At 44.5% G+C, this 21,192-nt stretch overlaps 1 protein-coding gene across 5 annotated transcripts in view; it reads right to left on the reverse strand.

The window, feature by feature from the left end:
• ASPHD2 (aspartate beta-hydroxylase domain containing 2) overlaps positions 1–21,192 on the reverse strand; it is a 241,291-nt gene that overhangs the window by 39,810 nt on the left and 180,289 nt on the right. For all 5 annotated transcript variants that reach the window (XM_078667318.1, XM_078667316.1, XM_078667314.1 and 2 more), the window contains one exon: positions 17,094–18,228. In XM_078667318.1, coding sequence (XP_078523444.1) covers positions 17,094–17,976 — 883 coding nt within the window. In that variant the 5' untranslated portion in view covers positions 17,977–18,228. The remainder of the gene's footprint in view (positions 1–17,093; positions 18,229–21,192) is intronic.

The following is a 21,192-nucleotide window of genomic DNA, read 5'->3' on the forward strand; positions in this document are numbered from 1 at the left end:
CATCACAACGGGTAATATAAATAATGATGGCTAGTTCTCCAACTGTAAAAAGCCAAAAGAGCCAACAGATACCCTGTGCTTATTTTGTAAGAAAAGAAGTGCCCAGACCCTTGTCAGGAGGGCACTGCAGCTTGCACCATCCATTGCTCCCACTAGCGCTGCCAATGACATACTATCACTACTAGCCATCACACTAATAGAAGTGTGACAATTCAGACTTTTAATATAAATTAAAATAACTAATACATGTCACCAGAGCTATTCTTATAACTTCGGTTGGCAGGTAATAGTGATTTTAATTTATATTTAATTATTAAACAACAGCAGTTATGCTCCTCAAAAAATAAGAAACAGCGCCACCGTGTGGTAGGCTGTCATAAGAGCCAGTGTTGACAATAAAATGCTGGTGTTGAGCACCGGAAAACACATGCTCAAATTAAGCACTCCAGGTACCTTTACCAGTGCCCAAAGCAGGGCGTGCTTGGCGAGTGACAAAACAAACAACTGTGCTCCAGAGAAGCAGTAGATAGAGTGGGTTAATCTGTTTAGCTGTGCAGCAGTCCACAAACATATGCCAGCAGCAGGCACATACAGATTTGGTTGAGGGATGTATAACTGCCAAGATGACACTAGCAACGTCGGGTGGGAAAGTCAAAAGCAGTCAACTATCATTATATCCAAACATGGAGGAGTAGACTGTGCAGGTTTGAGTGCAGAACCCTGTCTGGCTGCAGGAAGAGGAGATCCTCTCAAAGAGGCAGCCTGATCAGAGGGCAAAGTGCTCATGCCCAGGAGTTTGGGACACCATGCGTAATGTGCCCAACCCGGGGCACCTTGGATGACTTGGACCTGGTCTGTCCTGATCTTCTTCTTTATTCGGGGCTCGAGAGGTATCGGTGGGATGTCCATCAGGAGTCCAGGGTTCCACTCTAAATGGAATGCGTCTCAGAGGGAGAGGCACCTTGGAAATTCTAATGCACAAAAATCCTGACATTGCACATAGTAAGCGGTGGTGGGAAAAAAAAACAATCAAGCCAGGGTCCTCACCATTGCAGATAAGACCCTGCGACATCTCAGGATGTAATCGCCATTCCTGATCCACAAGACATTGATAGCTTAGTTTGTCTGTACTGGCATTCTGCGAACCAGCCAGGTGGTGTGTCACCAGAAAAATTACTTGGCGGTGTAGCCACTTTGAGTACATGCTGTAACATATTGTGCTGTCCATGAGCACCTGCACCACCTTCATCTTGATGGAAGGTAAGCCGGCTTTCAATGCCAAGCATATGGCTTGCAGCTCCAGAAGACAAACCAACGGAGACCAGACACATCTAATCTCCACCTCTCCCAGTTGGTTTCTCCAACCCAGACGCAATGAATTAGTCACCACTGTGAGCTCTGGGTGGGATAATGAAAGGGGTCTGCCGCTGACCCATTTGAGGCCCCTCAGCAACCACTACATATCTTGTGCAGTCTCATCCAAAATTTGGACAAGATAGCAAAAATCACCCTGAAGCTGTGCCCACTGGGACTGCAGATTCTACTGCAGAGCCAGCGCAGGCCATCTGGTGTACTTGACCAGCAGGATGCAGAAGGCCATCTAACACAGCAGCCTGAGGGTCATTCTCATTGCGATCCAGGTTATGTTATGTAGCGCGCTCTGCTACTGCAAAGTATCCTGGCGCGATATGTGAGATTGACCAGAGAGATCAGTCAAAGGGGGAAATTAAATGCTGAGATTGAATAAGTGGGTTTTGAGCCCTTTTTTGAACCCCGCCAGTGTGGGTGAAGCTCTCAAAGAAAGCGGCAGAGAATTCCATGATCGAGCTGTTTGAACAGAAATGGATTGACCGCCCAATCTTGCGTATCTAACTTTGGGCATTGTCATCAAATGCAGATTAGCCGATCGGAGAGCGCGGCGAGGGGTTACAAAATGAACCTTTTATGCAGATATTGTGGCCCAAGTTGGTGCAAGGCACGATAGGCCAGGACCAGCGATTTAAACGAAATGCGATGGGCCACTGGGAGCCAATGAAGGTCCCGGAGATGGGCACGCACACTGGTTCTTCTCGGGAGATGAAACAGGAGTCGCACAGTCGCGTTCTGTATAATCTGCAACCGTTTTATGAGGTATGCAGGGAGACCACTAAACAGTGCATTGGCATAGTCAAGCCTTGCCAAAATCAAGGCCCGCAGAACAGTCTCTTTCGCCTCCCTAGGGAGAAGCGGAAAGAACCTCTTTAGTGACTTGAGGGTGGCGAAACAGGTCCCTGTAAGTTTTTTTAGGTGGACTTCAAACTTAAGGTCCTGTCCGAACCATACCCCTAGGTTTTTTGCCGGGCCTCCGAAAGAACTGGGACACGGAAGATCAGTCGGCCAAATGAGATCTCTGAAATTGGCCGGGAAATTACCGTAGAATAAAATCTCAGATTTATCCTCGTTACATTTGAGCTGAGCTAAAGCAAGCCAGCGAAAGACATGGGACAGACAGGTACGGACCATTAAGGCATCCAAACAGTCCTTTGGCCAGGTGAACAACAGCTGCGTGTCATCAGCATACGCCATTATTTTTGCTCCCCACTGCTCGGCCAAATAGATTAACGGGGTCATATAAACGTTGAACAGCAGCGGACTCAATGTAGAGCCCTGCGGCACCCCAGTGGTGAGCTTCTTGGGTAGCGAGGCGTGTGGTGGCATCCATACCTGCTGCGTCCGATCAGACAAGAACGACGAAATCCAGGCAAGGACCGCACCCGTCAGGCCTACCTCTGCCAGCCTCGTCAGCAGCTGAGTATGGGGCACCGTATCGAAGGCGGCAGAGAGGTCCAACAGAACCAGGACCGCCCTGCCGCCCCCGTCCAGGCACTCCCTGATGGCCTCTGATACCTCAACCAGTGCCGTCTCAGTGCTAAAGGCAGCCCTGAACCCCGATTGTGCTGGGTGCAGGGCCTGGGAGGACTCAATGAAGTTGTTCAGTTGCCTGAATAGGTCAGAGGTTGAAACATCAAGATCATAGCCTAAATGTCCTGGACACTCCACTCCGGAGGAGAGGTATGGAACTGCAATGTATCCTGAATGCCTCTTATAAAAGGGAGCGCCTGTGAAGGAGTCAGGCGTAGCTTCAACACATTGATAGTGAACCCCAACTATGAGATTAAGTTCGCCGTAGTCTGAAGGTTGATGATGATGTCGAAGTCGAACTTGACTGTAGAAGCCAGTCGTTGAGATAGGGGGAAGACTGGAACCCTTGACCTCTGAATATAAGCATCAACCACCACCATCATTTTTGTGAACACCCGAGGAACACTGGTGAAGCCAAAGGGGAGCACAGTGAACTGAAAATGCACCTGAGCCACAGTGAAACACAAGTAGCGTGTGGGGGCCTGTAGAATGGGGTAATGGAAATAAGAGTCCTGCAGGTCCAACACCACAATCTAGTCTCCAGGGTCAATAACAGTCAAGACCTGTCCAAAGTGAGCATCTTAAATTTGTCCTTCCCTAGGAAGTCTTTGTGAAGACAGAGTTCCAGGATGGCATGACACCATCCTCTTTATTTCAACACCAGAAAGTAGCATTAATAACAACCACAGCCCACTTCTGGCGTAGGTGTCCTTTGTTTGGCTACTTTGGTAAAAGAGCATGCACTTCCTTCTGCAACATGGACAGATGGTCCTCCGTCAGCTGCTCTTGGGATGGTGGAAGAAACGGCGAAGTCTCAAGGAATGGTAGGGAGTAACCCTGCAACCCTGCAACACAATTTGCAGGACCTTTGCCCTAAGCTATCGCCTGCCACCCCTGGCATACAATGTTGGATTCTGTCTGACAAGATGGACGTGTGCCAACAAGGGCATGCCAAAGAGGTATTGGGGCTATAGAAGCTGGAGGAGTGTGAGACTGGGCTGCACACTGCCTTTGTTGTCCACGTGTTTGGTGGATGCCGCAGCCACGGAAGAACTGGTTGGGACACGGTCATCTGGGTGTTGCACCAGCTACTGGAAGCAACTATCATGGCCACAGAGGGGCAAAACTGATGTGGCTACCATGGGGGAGCAGAAACACCCAGGGAGCGTCCCACTGGCCTGTTGTTTTTTAACCACTCCAGGGTTGAATCTGCTTTAACCTCAAAAAGACAGGAACCAGAAAAAGGCATGTCAACAAGGCTCGCCTGACCGTCCCTGGAAAACCCAGTGGAATGCAGCCAGGTACACTGAAGGGCCACACTGGTTCCATTGGCTTCCTAAGCGAGTTGTTGCATCCAACCTGTAGGGGATTATGAACTTGGCCACATCACGGCCAGTGCTTAAATTGTAAAAAAATATGTGCCAGGGCCCCGTGAGGAGGCCACTGCAGCTTTAACCACCCACTGCCCCTGCCAGTGCCAGTGCTGCCAACGACAATACCTACACAACTACTAACCATAACACTCGTGCAAGTGTGAGAATTCAGACTATTCCAGGTCCCCATAACTATAATATTGGTTTGGGCAAAGATAATTAATTTTAATGTATATTGAATTCATGAACAGCTGTTGTTCTGCTCATCTCTAAAAAACACAGACAGTGCCACCATGTGGCAGACAGTAATAAGTCAGCGTTATAAACCTGCCACTTTTTCTGATTATGAACCTAGCAAAGAGAAAAACGTGTAGAAACTCAGTCTTTCATTTGAGACTTGCGCTCATCCTGCGGTCGGATGCAACAGACCCATACTGTCGAAGACAGTCATAAGTGCCAGTGTTCACAATTAAGTGATGGCGTCGAACACCGGAAACCACTGGCTCAAATTAAGCACTGATCACGGCCATGCTGAGTAGCCTGTAAAAAGACGAGGTATCCAGACCACTGGCATTCTGAAGGTCCTCATACCAGTTATCCTCCAGATGAGTTGGGCAAATTTGTCCCCCAAGCCCATAGCCACCATCGTCTGAGACTTTGCCAAACAAGTCGTGTAGGACCCTGAGCCCTGCTAAAGAGCAAAGGCACCGTATCAGAGTCAAAAGGAAGGCTAAATGCTCCAGCGCTTTTAAACATAAAAGCAGGCTCTGTTGAAGTTAGGGTGGTGCAGTCTCAGTGTTGGAGAGCACTAAAAGTTGGGCATCGTCGTCAAGAGTTGATATCGCTGGGGGGCGTGGCTTGGACGCCGTGCGGGATGGACGGTTAGGTGGAGCTTCTCCGCACCGGGTCATCTTCTTCTGCTTTTCCTGATGTGAAGGAAGCCGGACTTCGTCTAAAACGCCGGATTTTGGAACCGGAACATACCGCCAGCATGAGGTGTGTTTCCCCTGCTTTTATTCACCGGCATTCATGAGTTATCAGCCTTTCTGACTCTCCAGCTGCCGGGATCCGCCATTTTGGGACCTGCCTCAGTGCCGGCGGTTCTCCTGCGGACTGGTTCCTCCTCAGCGTCTTGACTTACCGGCCTCACACCAGCGGTCACTCTTGCAATTTTGGTCTTGAAAGGGGAGCGCTTGGGCGCATACTACTTCTTTATGCCCCTATTTTACCTCAGGTCGCTCTCCCTTTCTGACATGTGTCCGCCATTTTGTGATTACCACGGCTGACTGCGAGCCGCGGTCCCTGCTCAATTCCTCAAGTTTGAATGCCGTCTATACTTCTCATCTGCGGATTGCCACCTCATATCCTCCTTTGCTCTCTACGACCGGCACTTCGACTCGCCACATGTTTCTCCTTCATGGTGTGCGCTTTCCTGTGGTGACTGTCTCCTGACCACCGACCCCACCAGCATTGCTGACTGAATACCTCAGCTGCGGAGCGCTTGTCATTGGCGCGCCTCATTGTGCCCGCTTTTCACACTATGCTCACTGTGGTGTGAAGCTCACTTTATTTTGGGTAAGCGCCCTATCATCTAAAGCGCGGATCAACAACACAGCGCATCTGCGCAATTAACGGAGCGGTTCTTCCCACGCTGCAATCCATGTTCACCTCAACACGAGAGAGTTGAAGTATACCTCCTCAACCTTTGTTCATTTGCTGTATACTTTACATGTATCCGTATGAGTCACAGGATGTGCAAGTGAATTGTCAAACTTAGCTGTTACCTATCTGTTGTACATTCTGGATATTTAGTTTCAGTCAGTAAACTCTGCACAGATGTAAACTTCCTCTCCTCTCATCATAGTCTGTGCCTTTATCGCCACCTACTGGTTATCAGAATTACAACTAAATACGATACTTCATGATTTCACGAGCTTTACCAGCGTTTTCACCCTGCTGTTTACACTGATTGATCTAGGTTTGCAGTTCGTCTTCAGTGGTATTATCTACTCTTAGCACGAATAGTTTGGCCTGCCTTCTTTGTGTTGTCAGACTGCCATATGTGGAATAAAGTAATCACCGTAACCATCTTCCTGACTTCAGCCGTCACATCATCACATCGCTGACAGGCACAGCAGCTGTTACCCTGCTCTATTGACTTATGAGGATTTCATTGCTGTTAGTCACAGTCTGTCCGTTGGATACCATAGTTTCTCTCACTCCTAATGCTACTTTAGGCTATTAAGGTTCTCATCTCCTACCAAAGACGTGTTCTCTTTGATTTTTCAGAACTGTTCGTTCCATCCTGGCAGGTTCCGCGGATTGCGCTGTTCACATTGCTCTGCATTACGCCCTCCAGCTTTCCGCTACAATGGTGATTCTTTTCTAATCAATCCGCAGCAGCGGTGTGCAGAGCAGTCCATGCGGAATAATTAACATCACCAGTCCACTTTTGCTCTCAGTGTTTCAGCCTTCTGATTTCCATCCAGATTCCCTCACATATACTATCTCTGATAGTACTTTTCTGTTTTCTTCTTTCCTATGGTGAATTTGCGCAAACCCAAATTTGTATTCAAAGCCTCTGCAGGTCCTTCTGGACGTGCTTCCACCTTGGATACTTCCTCACGGTCAGTCGTGATGGCGACTTCCTCTTCTCAACGTGCATCTTCAGGACAGCCACCAGCTAACAGATCATCACCTTCTGCATTGACCCCCAAGAGACTTAAGCAAAACTCCCCTACACCAGATTCTCCCCCCTCGCATTCCATTGACTTAATTCTAGAAGAAATTTGTGCTTTGCGTCCATTCATTGAAGAAACAAGTAAAGACATGCAACTCTTGAAGGATAAATGGGAGGTCATGGATACTCGTATCTCCGCCATGGAACAGCAGATTCCTGAGGTTCAGTCCAACTCAAAACGCATTGACTCATTGGAAAAGTCTGTCCTCTCCTTACAGCGCCACACAGAGGATTTGGAGAATCGTAATAGACGGAACAATCTCCGTATTTATGGTTTGCCCGAAACTCTTGAGGGGGATGACCCTGTCACTTTTTTCTCCTCCTTCCTTGTGAAGCTATTGGACATGCCACCTTCCACATCTCTCAGCATTCAAAGAGCACATAGACTTGGAGCCCGCTCGTCATCCTCTGCTAAACCTTGTGGTGTCATCATCCTTTTTCTGAGATTTACAGACCTGTTGTCCATTATCTCTGCAGCCAGATCCAAAAAACAACTATCTTGGCAAGGTCACCGTGTTTATATCTCCCAGGATGTCTCTTCTGCCACTGCTGCACGACGAAAGGAATTTCTGGCTCTTCGTCCCTCTCTGCGCTCTCTTGGAGCCCGTTATGGCCTGTTCCACCCCTGTACCTTCAGAGTCACCCATCAGAACAAATCTTGGTCTTTTCAGGACCCTGACGAACTCCGTAATTTTCTTCTTTTGCATAACAATGATGGCATGGAATCTTCACCTTCAAATAGTGGCTGATACATGTGGTTATATCTTTTGATGAATGTTTTCTGTCTTTTGCTATGAACGCTCTTTCACTGTTTCTTCCTCTCTCTGTTGTTCTCCTACTATTCATCGCTCTAATTTGTTCTTAATCTTTCTCACTTATCCTTACTTCTCTCCATTGTCCCTCCGGTTTTTCTCTCTTTCTATGCATCACTTCTATCTTATTTCATATTGCTTGCATATGTCTATTATGTTCCTGAGTTAACTGTTGTTATTTCTTTCCTTCTCCTTGCAGATATGTCTTGGTTTCCCCTTCACCATATGTCATCCTTTTTTCCCCTGTACGACCTCGGTGCGGTTCTGCCTCTAATCCTGGTTTGTCCGTCTTGCCCCGCGTCACCACTTCCCCACCTCCATTGTGTTCCCCTCCCTCTTCAGGTATGTTTCCTGCAGTCATCCTTTTGGATTTGTACTGTCTTTTCTGCTTTTTCTCTTTTCTTTCCTCCTCTCCTTTCTCAGACCCTTTCTCTTTTTCTCTGCTCTCCTGCTTCCCTCCTCTCTTATCCCTCCTCTTTTCTTCCCCCTTTCTCCTATTCCTCTTCCTTCTTTTTTCTAATACTCTGCTAGTTTCTCGTACTTTTATTATGCTATTGTTTGTTCTACTTCTTGTTCAGTATGTTCTTGCACCTTACAGTTTGAACAGTTTATTATATTGTAATTTTCAAAGTTGTTTCATGGAATGTGAAAGGATTTAACCATCCTATTAAACGGCAGAAAGTACTCTCCCACCTCTCCTCTTATAACCCTGATATTGTTCTCATTCAAGAGACCCACCTTTCAGATGTTGAATCCTTAAAACTTAAAAGATTGTGGGTTGGCAATGTTTTGTTTTCCCCAGCTTCCCATAAGAAGAACGGTGTTGCGATTTTAATTCATAAACGTCATAAATGTAAAGTCATTCTCGAAGACAAAGATGAAGAGGGGCGATGGCTTCTTGTTAAACTGCTTATTAATAATACCCCACTTACCTTGCTCAATGTTTATGGTCCTACAGGTTTTGATTCCTCTTTTTGGCCCGTAATTACTGCAAAATGTATTCAACATAAAGATGCTTCCTTCCTTATGGGCGGGGATTGTAATCAGATCATTGATCCCTTTTTAGACCGCAAATCCTCTGTACGATTCACTCCTCACAAACCACATAAACAATTCCTCGATACTATCACGCAGGTTCACCTCGTAGATTCCTGGAGGCTCACACATCCAGACACTATTGATTTTTCTTTTTTCTCCCCACCACACGCCTCTTTTTCCCGTTTAGACTATATTTTTCTCTCTTCTTCCTTATCTCAAACTCTCATCTCCTCCTCTATTGAACCTATTGTCATTTCTGATCACTCCCCTATCATCACTGATTTTGATCTTTCTCCTCCAGCTCCTAAATCTTCTCGTTGGCGTTTTAACTCTTCCCTACTTACAGACCCTCTTTTCTCTTCCTCTTTTCGCTCCTTTACGTCTGAATTCTTCCAGCTTAACTCTACTCCTACTACCTCGCCCCATGTCCTTTGGGACTCTTTCAAGGCCACAGCTCGCGGTTTTATTATTGATTTTGTTTCCAAAAAAAAGAAGAAATTCCTCCAAAAACGCAAACTTGCTCTTACACATATCAAATCGCTTGAACACCAATTTTATACCTCCTCTCCTACTCAAATACCTTCTGATCTGCTTCGTGCTAAAATTGCTTTTAACAAACTTACTACGGATTCGGCCTCTTCCTTTCTCCTTCGTGGTAGTGCTCGGTATTACGGGGGACGTAATAAGTCGGGCAAATTGCTTGCTAATTATCTGAAATCTCGTAAAGAGAGAACTCTCATTGATTCTATTTATTCCCCCTCTAACGTCCTCTTGCATACAGATAAAGATATTTTACAGCAGTTCCACTCCTTCTATGAATCTTTATATTCTCCTGAGAACCCCCCTACCCCAGATCTCCTAGATTCATATTTTGAAGGTTTACCTAAACCAGATGCTTCTACGCTTAATTTCTCAACCATTGAGCAGGACTTTACCTTCTCTGAATTATCTACAGCGCTCTCTTCTTTAACCAAGGGTAAAACTCCGGGGCCTGATGGCTTTCCCGTTGAATTTTACTCACACTTCTCTGATCTTCTCCTACCTAAACTCCTTTTCCTTTTTCAATCTTTTTGCTCCACAGGTTCGGCTCAAGGCTCCTTTCAGGATGCTACTATCTGCCTCATACCTAAGGAGGGACGTGACCCAAAACACTGTAAGAATTATCGACCGATATCCCTAGTCAATGTGGACTATAAAATATATGCAAAACTATTAGCTATTCGTCTTGATCTTTTTATGCCTCATCTTATTGGGAAGGAACAATTTGGTTTTGTTAAGGGCCGTCTCACTTCAGACAACTCCAGACTCCTTCTCAATGTCCTCAACAAAGCTTCCTCTCTCTCTATCCCTCTTGCAGCTATCTCGGTCGATGCCGAAAAAGCCTTTGATCGAGTTGATTGGTCCTTTCTTATGGCTTCTCTGAAATGGCATGGCTTTGGTCCGAAATTTATCTCCTATGTTTCTTTGATATATTCTCTTCCAAAAGCTTCGGTCCTTGTTAATGGTCAACTTACCACCCCTTTTATCCTTCAACGTGGTGTTCGTCAGGGCTGTCCTCTTTCCCCTCTTCTTTTTATTTTAGCTCTTGAACCCTTCATTTCTTCTATCCGTAATAACTCCTCCATTTCTGGTTTTCCTTATGGTGAACATCAACTTAAGTTATCAGCTTATGCTCTAATGCATGAATTTGAAAGATTTTCCCAGGTTTCGGGATATAAAATTAATTCGGATAAAACGGAGATTCTTCCTCTGACTAAATTCTGCCTTCCACACTTATTTACTTCCACCGGTTTTGCCTGGAACAGTACGAACATTAAGTATCTTGGCGTCCTCTTCTCTAACTCTATCCTTTCTTCTGTCCGGCTTAACATGAGTGCAGTCATCTCTAGAATTGATTCGCTTCTCTCTTCCTGGAATCCTCTATTCCTTTCTTGGTGGGGTCGTCTTGACTCGATTAAAATGATGGTTGCCCCGATTTTGATTTTTTTACTCTCCATGCTCCCTGTACATATCCCTGCTCTCTACTTCCATCGCATTGATTCTCTTTTATCCAAATTCCTTTGGAAGCAGAAGAAGGCTCGTATATCTATCTCAACTCTTCGTCATTCTAAATCAACTGGAGGGGTTAATTTCCCAAACTTCCGCCTCTATCATAAGTCCTTCTCTCTTCGCCAAGCCTCGCGTTGGTTAGCACAAGACGTAACCCCCTTTGCCCCTTTATGGTTATCGGTTGATCGTGAGTTAATCTTTCCTTATTCTTTTCAGGATGCACTTCGCTTTACTGCCAAGGCTCCTTGTCTAAACCCCCCCTTATTCAAACATACCTCCTCTCTTCTGCGACCCTTAATATCCGCAACCTCTCTCTCCCGTGAATCTTTCTTATCGTCACCCATTTGGTATAACTCCTCTATTCTTATACGGAACAGACCTATTGCTTGGACGGCATGGAGATCAAGAGGCATTATTTGGGTTCATCATCTTTTTGACGTTTCTTCTCCTCGTTCCTTCCCCCAATTTCAGGCCCAGTTTCGTTGTCCTACATCGTTTGCAAAGAAATACTGCACTCTCATGGATATTGTCCTTGAACAATACTACTCTTTACCCTCAGAGGAATCATCCACCCCCCCTTCCTCCATACTCACCATTCTCTCTACAATTCCCAAGGCTTCTATTATTTACAGATACTTCTCTGCTCCTGACCCTGATCGTCCCAAGTCGAAATTGGAACTCTCTTGGGAAAGGGACTTAAATTGCTCATGGCCGACCTCTCTTTGGAACAACCTTTGGGCGAAATCCTTGAAAACCTCGCGCACTGCCTCCCTCACTCAATCCTTATTCTTCTTCTATCATAGACTCTATCTCTCTCCTCTTTCCCTTTCTCGTTTTCTTTCTTCTTCTACCGACAACTGTTGGACTTGTGGTGCTCCCAAGGCTGATCTTTATCATCTTTTCTTTATCTTTCCTTCTGTCCGTCGTTTTTGGTTTCAAGTGTGGTCCCGCATTTCTCTAATCTTTCAGCTTTCTATTTCCTTTTCTACCTCCTTGGTCTTTTTAGGTAGCCTCTCAGAATCCTTAGACCTCCCCCCACATTCATGTGGTCTTTTTGACCTTTCTTTAGCACTTGCATTTCAACACATTGCTTCCAATTGGAAGTCCTTGAACAACATCTCCATAACCTCCTGGTGGAATTTACTATGTCATTCTCATCGTTTGGATGTTGCCTTTGCGTCCTCTTGCAAACCCCCTCGAAATGTTGAACTTTACTGGTTACCTCTCACCTTATATTTAGATCATTATGCCAAAAAGACTTATACCTTGTTGACCTCTGACAATTTTAAACCCCCTTGAACGATTGTACTTCTGCTTGTAAGTTTCTGCTTCAGGTTTTCACTATTACAGTTTTTTGCTTGTATTGTTATTCACATTTTAATACTGTTTTTAATACGTGCACTTATTGTTCTATTTGCAATCATTTACTTTACTTCTCTTGTATTGTACTCTTCGCTGTATTATGCTTTTTCCCCTTTTCCCTCCCCTTCCGTCCTTCCCTCCCCTAAAAAACCTCTTAAAATGCTTTTTTTTTTCCTCTTGTGCCATCAGCTGACTTAAGTTTAATCTCCCATGATTGCCGTTTTATTTTTCATTTTATTCTGCTGTTGTCACCTTTTCTTTTGTATTGCTGATTCTTTATTTCAATAAAGCTTTCAAACAAAAAAAAAAAAAAGAGTTGATATCGCTGGTATTGATGGTTCGAGTTTCAGAGTGGGTTGTGGCACTGGAGGTACCGAAGTCGATCCAGAGCCCTGAGATGATCCAGAGGGCATGCCGGCTCCAACGGCAGACCTGCTGCCAGAAGTCTAGTTGAGAGGCCCTGCTCCTCCTTGGGGCCCATAGGTGTGCCAGATGGAACCAGTAACATGCCAAAAAGCTGCAGCATTGCTTCACATAATTCGTTAATTTGCTGTGACATCACAATCAGCCCATGAAAATTCCGACTGCCACAAACCAAGAGTTCGAATTGACTCCAAAGTAGAGTGTCTTTGAGAGTGTGCCCTGGAGGCACGATGACACCCTTGCACAGTCTTGGGAGATCGACAGTGGCAGAATGGACGGATCTTTGGACCTTAACCAGGCTTTGCTTTGGGCCTTGCGGTGCTTTGCCATGAAGAGCTTTGCTTTCCAGTCCTGAATGGCCTTGCACTGCATCAAGGCACAATAACTGCAGGCTTCGAGTTGTGGTCCAATTCTAGGCACCAAAGGAAAACCCCAAGTGGGTATTGTCACAGTCATGTGTCTGAGAAATTCCCAAAAGGGTTTGAACCAGGTAAATTTGGGAGATGACATAGTCCCTAGAATGTGGTCTCAGAATATTTAAGAAATTGTCTCAATGAGACTAGGGATAGCTCCGGATCCGCGTCTGGTGGTGCGGAAAGAAAGTAACAGATGTCAGCACACGAGTGGTGCCTATGTTAGCCCATGCATGTCACATCAGGCATGGAGTGACATCAATGTGGATGTTTGCACCACCTGCTGGCTCACAGGGGTACAGCTGGGGTAGTATTCAAAAGGTTATGATTCTGCGGTTAGAAGTCTCTATCAGAAAAAAGGCACCACAAGTTCAAGAACAAAAAATGAAAAACAAAATGCTACAATTTGCTATAATATGACATGGAAACAGACACATAAGAGGCAAATATTAAAAGAATTAAGTCTGTACAAGAAGAACTGAAAGATAAAACATCCAAAGGACAGCTTGGCGAAAATTTACTGATCAGGGTCTTTGCTGGCCTGATTAAATGATGTAGCTATGGACTTTTACCTCAGTGTTATTTTATCCAACTCCTGAAACTGTAATTTACTGCACTGAGATTCTATAATACTTTGCCTTAAGGACCGCTACTCAGAAAATACGATTGTTATCAGCAGCCGACACTTTAGGGCACTAGGACTTAGTCTATCTCAATAAATCTCTGACGTCTGAACATCTCTTCCCAACAATGTGTGAAGATGCAGAAAGTGATGGATCTAGCGGCCTCTATCACACATCAGAAGATAACATTCAAAGCCTCGCGTTTCCTCTCTGCGGACAAAAGATCTGAACTCAAATGGATCGCCAAGGAGACGCGGTGACATTCATCAAACCGCTGTAGGACAAGCGCCACATCATTCCACTGCAAATCATCTGCGAAGATAACAGGAGCCAATCCCTGACAATTGCTTTCGCTGACACAATAATAAATAGCACTTTGAGCTACATAGAAAGAAAATCCAAAACAATCAATTTTGCATGTGACCCTTTCAACCACAAGAGCCCAGAGTTACTGATGCTCCATTCGATGTTAGCGGCAAACTGAGTGCAGATCACCTGTTACATAGGTTAAGCATAGGCTTGAAAACGACTTAACACTCTTTCATGCCAATCAGCATTCTGAGATATTTAAAAATGTGAAGTGGGGCCAAAGACAAGATGCTGGATCCATATACCTAGTTTATAGGACCGCTTATGCAAAAGTCAAATAAAATCAAAACACATCAGCTCTCCTCACAAAGTCGAAAACACACCACAATAATTTGTTTTATTTATATATAACATTTTATATTTGGCTGTTTTGAAGTGATGCAAATGACAGATCGTAATTATACTCAATTTTATGGCATCTATATGTTTCTATATGATGGACGGAGGGGAAAAGGTTGTATGTCTTTGTCAGTTCTGGTAGGTCACTTAAACTACTGCAAATCCCCCAAATCAGCTTCTCATGGTTGCCACATGCTTCCAGATTAGAGATCACGTGGCCAGAGGTTTTTACAGTGGCACTTCTGGTGCTTGAGAAATTTGCAATTCATATCAAATTGTCAAACATGTTAATTTAATTTTCTTCTTCTTTCTATGTACACAACAATGTACTGGAACAGATCCACCTGTTACAAAGAAGGGTACTTCTGGAGCCTACGTTTTGTAAGGTGGAGTATGCCTGACCCAGTTACAAACCCTAGAAGCACACACATTTCCCTGGCTCGTCGCGTACAGAGGCGGGTAAACATTAGGGACTTATAGGACGTAGTTTCCCTATATAAAATTTCTTATTATCAGATCAGCCTTCCGATGGTGAGAGATTTATATATGTCCTTGGCTTTAACGTATAGGATTTGTACCGAATGCCTATTAGACAGTAAATGCATTTTGCATCACAAGCAAGAATCACTGACAGAGACCTATGGCACTTTAAAATTACTTTACCGGCATTTGAACCCTATGTTATTGTAAAGAAGGTGAAAGGAGTTCAAAGTGAACTTTCTAGGAGTCTGCAGGCATTGCCAAAAAAGACATTGCTTCAACACCCTGAGCACTAGAGAAACACTAGTCCAAAGAAAATGCATCTATTTGTGAGAACACTACAGAGACCTGTTAAGCTGTGTAAAAGACTCATGAATAAACCAGATGCTTAAAGCACACAATACAAACTATTTGACCTCTCAAAAACTTTATCCCATGAAAAATAACTTGGTGATGGGAGGAACGCATGCAAAAAAGTCTCAGCCACTGGCAATCGCTCGGAGGCAACATTCCAGTCCATTAGTTTTCACCCGCTATCCTACTCCAGACAGAGACCAGCTAGATGCAGATCAGCGTGCGTCCTGCTCCAATAGATGCAGTGCAGCATGAACTGTCAATCCATGTCCCATCTGAACAGGAACACAAGCAACTTGAGAATGGTTTCAGGCTACTTACGTTTCGTCAGTAAGGTACAGCTCGAGTTCCAAGGCACAGGCTAGGACTGTCTAGAGTGGCATAGTAGGTGAAAAAAGATGGCCTGGAATGTGGCCCTGAGCTTTCAACAGTGGTTGAGATTAAGTTAAACATTATATCCACCACTTCGTTGAAGCAGGTGTCTTACAGGTATGCCCCGAATTGGGTCCCTTGACCACTGTGCCACAGGTCTCAAGCTATAGCTCACTGATGAGGTCTAAGTAGGTTACTTGTGCAATCTTCTGGGAGGAAGCCTGGCCTGGTACTTTGGACTGGCGGTTCTTTTTGGAGTAGAACCAGGAATGATTTGCATATGGCTGATCTCGGACTAGAGAGGCATAATGGATGAGGGTGAAAAAGAATGTTCTGAAAAACAGTACGGAGTCCTTCACCGGTGGCTGGAATTCCTCTAAGTATTGCTTCCAACACTATTTTTCAGGTTTATGTTTGCACGCTGATAACTATTTGCCCTCAAACAGTAACCAAATCTTGCTAATGTTGAACTGCAAAAAGCAAGCTTTGCGCTTGCCTCAAAAAGTTTCAAGTTTTTTCATGGTAGCGGTCTCCTTAAATGAAAGCAAACTTGCTAAACATCAATGCAAAGGAGAAAGGAATTCTACTGCTGAGAAGTCACAATGATAACAGATCCAGGTACTTCTAGGTCTAGTTATAAGCAGTGAGACACAACTTTTAAGAATGATAAGAGACTGAGTACCATGGAGTGGAGGTAAAGGGAGATAAAACTGCCCCTGAGAACGATGGTTAACATACGGTTTCAGTATCACTACATTGGGAACCCCCATCTTCCCTTCCTCTGGCCTTGTGGATTAGTGAGGCAAAAATATGTAGTATGAAAAATTCCTACTCAACATGGAATACTGGCAATCAGGCGCAAATGATGTGTGTGTGCGTGATCTAGGTATCACTGCATTCCCTCTGAAGAAGGTCCTAAATAGCATTCTATACATCCAGCTTCTGCAAATTAAAGAAACATAAAAGACTCGTGCTATCACTTGACAGTGTACATGAAGTCCTTTTTTGTCACCCTGCCACAGATTGCATCCCAGTCACACTATCTAAAACTGTATACAAGCTTCACTATGTAAGCAATCTTCTTAGGAGATTTCCTAAACATCTAGTGCCTCGCTCTAATTAGTTCAGTAGACCCACACCTATTGGCTTTGTCAATGTTTGTTTATTGAGACGAGGCTCATGTTCTTCGTTTACCGATAAAATGCTGTTAACCCGGTCAATACCTTCTTCTGTGCTGATGACGCCTCAATGTGTCATTAGTCTTTCTGCGCCTTCCTCCTCAAAAAACCCAAAACTGTTCACTACTGGCTGAGTAGGCCTACTATTTGAATCTGAATGCCCGTGTGGTCACACATACTGCATGCATTGCCACAATGTACTTTGGACAAGTTACGCAATAGAAAATAAACTTTCAAGTGAGAATAGTAATACACTTTGGCACCTACCTAAGTGGCATCGAATCCTGATGTTTGTGGGGCCATAGTGCTCTGTTATTACTGCTCCAGGGCTCAGCACAGATATGCAGGCATTTCCAAAGACATTGTTCCCAATAAAGGTGCGAAGGCTGCCCAGTAAACGGTACGTCCGTGGGCATTTCCGGCAGTTGCTGGGAATGCAGACCCCCTGATTCACGAAATAAAAGGTGAACCACTCTCCTCGGGGGGTGCTGTTCATCTTCCATCCCTGCGGCAGGCTGCAGTTGGAGAACGACTTGTAGAGGGTCTCAAAGTCACTCAGGATGGTCTGGAAGTTCCTCTCCAGTAATTCCACGTCGTGCTTTTGTGCTTCCCGGGAAAAATATGGCGTCGTGGGTAAGTCAGGCAAGAAGAAGACTTCCGGCTTCTGTATGGACGGCCGGCTGTTTAGGTACCTGCCTTGTTCTCGAATACCCTTGTGGATTCTGCCCATGCCCGACCAGGAGTACCTCTTGGCGTATTCCTGCAAGTTGTGATAGAGTTTCTGGTTGAGTCCCTCATTGTGGGTACACCGCACACACTCGGGCGAATGGCAGTACGCGTAGCCGTTCTGAAGCCCGTTGACGTCAGAGCTCTGCATGATGGAATTCACAGTGACGTAAGTGCGTGGTTGCTCCCGCCCAATGTGATAACAGTACCACACAAACAACACCAACAGGCAAACAACAGTAGAAAGTGCAATGGTGTCGCAGTCGCGAAACATGTGAATGCCCGTGGCGATCAGGTCGCGAAGTCCGTCCAGTGACCAGCTCCCCTCCATCAGCCACTCCGCTGACATTTTGGGGCAGCTGTTGTTAGGTGAGTACAAGGCCGAGCGATTAGTCCTCAAGTTTCTCAAAGGCACCCACACCATGCAGGTTAGTACGGATGAGTAGGCGGATATTCGGAGCAGAAAAGCATGATTCTGCGCGTCGCTTTAAAAGGCCTAAGCATTGCATGAGGAACGGGCAAGTCTTTTGTGTTCACACTTAAACCCCTCTGAGTGCATCTGACCATAGTGATTTCCGTGGGCTGCTTCTCTTCGCGCCTCAGCAGTGCGTCATCTGGGTGGTCCCGGCTGCTTCCCCCTGGTTAGTCATTTCAAAGTGCAGCTGAGAGGCAGAATCTGAAACGAACAAGCGTCACAAATAATTATCATTTTTCATCTCCTGGCTAAAGATGTTCTCTTTTTTTCCTTTGCTTTTCCCACGTCGGAATTAGAACATGCTTAGGGTGAAAAGCAGTGTACATTACAGGAAGATCACATCACAAAAGATAAAGGAATGTAGGACTAACTATCACAGGTTAGAATCCATTAGATCTTTTTCCATTAAATATTTGGACAGTTTCCCATAACTAAGTCTTGTTACCAATATCTTTCTCAATGTAAGCGATGCATTTTCAGTTTTGTATTACTTTACATAAAAAATTAAATTAATAAATAAATTATATTTAATAACCTGCTTTTACATTAAAGCATACAGACAACTAGCAGTACGATATAGATTAATGTATAATATCTGATAACAAATTCATTAATTCCTTACCTGAGATATCTAACAGTGAAGTAATTGAAATTTGCTTGGTAAAGCAATGAATAAAAGGCACATTTTTTTTTATATCGCTTGGAGCTAGATAAGGGAGGGGGCAGTACGCGAGAAGCAGATAGAAGAGGGGTTCCAGAGTTTAGGGCACCAAGAGGAAAGGATTTGAACTACACAGAGACTTACAGAGGGTAACTGAAAAAGTGGAATTTTGGAGGAGTAAAGTGGGCAAAACAGTTGAAAAAAGGAGACAACGTCAGGTGAAAGTAGGCCAAGACCACAGCCTGGAACTAAATGATAACAGTTAAAGTGAAAGCAGGCGGCAATACATATGAAGTGAGAATCTCTGATTTAGGACATAGAGTGTAGATATTCAGGAGCTAATGGCCATCATAACCGTTGAGAACTGCGTCACAAAGAGAAGAAAGTCACTGGTGTGCAAATGACAACATATATCAAAGGTATCTATATCAGCAAGGGAGTAAAGTCTAGATGGGGAAAAGGAAGTGTTTTGGCGACATCCTACAGAGTTTTTCCTATGGAAATTAACATGGGAATATTCAGTTCTCCCACTCTTCCTGTAATGTTTGCACCCCCTTGAAAGATCAACATTAAATCTTTGGATAGTTTTGGACTGTTTCAGCCAACGGGACTAAAGCTTCAAAACATTCTTATTTCCTAAGGGGAGACCAACTTAAAAAAACACTACACAATATTTGATTCTATAGCATCCATCTGAAAAATTAGTGATCTCTATTTTAAATTAAGGGTTTTCTAGGTGCACCCTTTATATTTGGGACTGTTTTTGATGGTGGGAATGCTTAGAAGGCAAACCATGGCCACTGAAGAGGATAACATCACCCAGACCACATAGGCTCTGTCCTTCCAACACAATGTACAAGCACTGCAACGCCTATAAGAATACATCTCTCTTACGTGAGCGTTTTTTCTCTTCAGGTAACATCCTGGGCAGGACTGCAGTAGAAAGCTTTACTTAAATATAACACCTCCTTGCAAAGAGGAGTCTTGAATTCCTTCCATAAGTGGAGGATAGAAGGAGCCTTCTGCACTGGATGCAATTTCAGTTCTTGGGTGCACAGCAAATGAAAGCTGTTGCTGGGCCAGGGCTGACAGCTCTCATGCCTCTCTCCATCTCCACACCTGCCGTCATCAGGTCGGCGCAGGTGGTGTTGAAAAGTCAGGCCCAGTGGAGGAGGAAGCCTGAGCAGAGGACATGCATCCTCCCAGAGAAGACAATAGTGCAGGCAGGGCTGACAATACCCGGATTAACTTTGTCAAGAGGAAACACCACTGTACATAGGAGAATAATTCTCACACAAACTGCAGTCTGTCCACAATGTACATTGTGCGGGTTGTTTGGGATACAAGACCCACCAATCAATCTTGGAAGAAGCTGCAGAGGAGTTTATCTTTAATACCAATGATCACAGAGTCTGTGAAGGGGCACTGAACTCCCGCTTCTGTCTAGGGCCTAATTTAGCATTTGAGAGTTCCATATAACCTTCCCTTGTGGCATGGCCCCAGAACTGTGTCAATAGTTTAATGCTGAGGTATCTGCCTCATTGACCTTTTACCAGAACAATTCTACCAGTCCATAGGATGCAGGATCTGACTGTACATGGACGTTCTCTTTGGGAATGTCCACTTCCTGAAATCAGCAAATTCATTTCCACTAGCTTCTGTCCATGCCTTTAGGCAAACACCCTTAACGTGTAGCTTTATGCCAAGTGCTGTAATGTGGTGGTAAAGACTGCTTAAAGGATCACAGAAAAATTGAAATTCTGCCATGCACTAAAAGCATTAAATTATCCCCAATTGTACTTTAAAAAGGAAATTACAAGTCAGCTCGAAGTAGCAAGACCTTATAATAGCACTCCTTGGTGACTTGCAATATCTTTTCAACATGCATTTGGGATTGGGGAGGGTGTATTTTATCCATATTTATCAGAATGTTTAGAAATATAGATAAACACATGCACATACACGTGTTACAGAGTCAGAGAGCCACCAAAGACCTTCGCTGGCTGGACAGGTCCATGTTTGACTCCTGGCGAACAACTTCTCTTAAGTCATGTCTACACTGTACCTTTTTCCCATAGTTTCTGGTGATAAATCTGGAAATGAAAACAATATATTACTAATTTAATGCATGTATTTTTCGTTTTCCGTTGTATCTGCAAGCCAGAAAATTAATTGTCCAAAGTTTCACAGATCCACAGCTGGCCTTATGCTTGGTTTAATTATGTGTTACAGCAAACAAATGATGGACGGAATGCTGACAATGCAAACATTCTCCCCCAGTCAAAAGATCTGGGTTACATCCATCTTTCTTTTTCCCACTACGCCACCCCAGTTTGGACCAAGTCATATGCAAATCAGTCTTGACCCTGTGCCTCATGGGAACAGTCCAACCCGAACTGCCAAGCCAGGTCATCCCTGGACCGGAATCCAGTTAAAAAAACTTTACATTTAATATGCTTCTAAATCAGAGTTTTCTATTGTAGGTCCAGGAAGGCAAGATCCCT

Source organism: Lissotriton helveticus, chromosome 11 (genome assembly GCF_964261635.1).
Source record: "Lissotriton helveticus chromosome 11, aLisHel1.1, whole genome shotgun sequence".
Taxonomy (NCBI): Eukaryota; Metazoa; Chordata; class Amphibia; order Caudata; family Salamandridae; genus Lissotriton; species Lissotriton helveticus.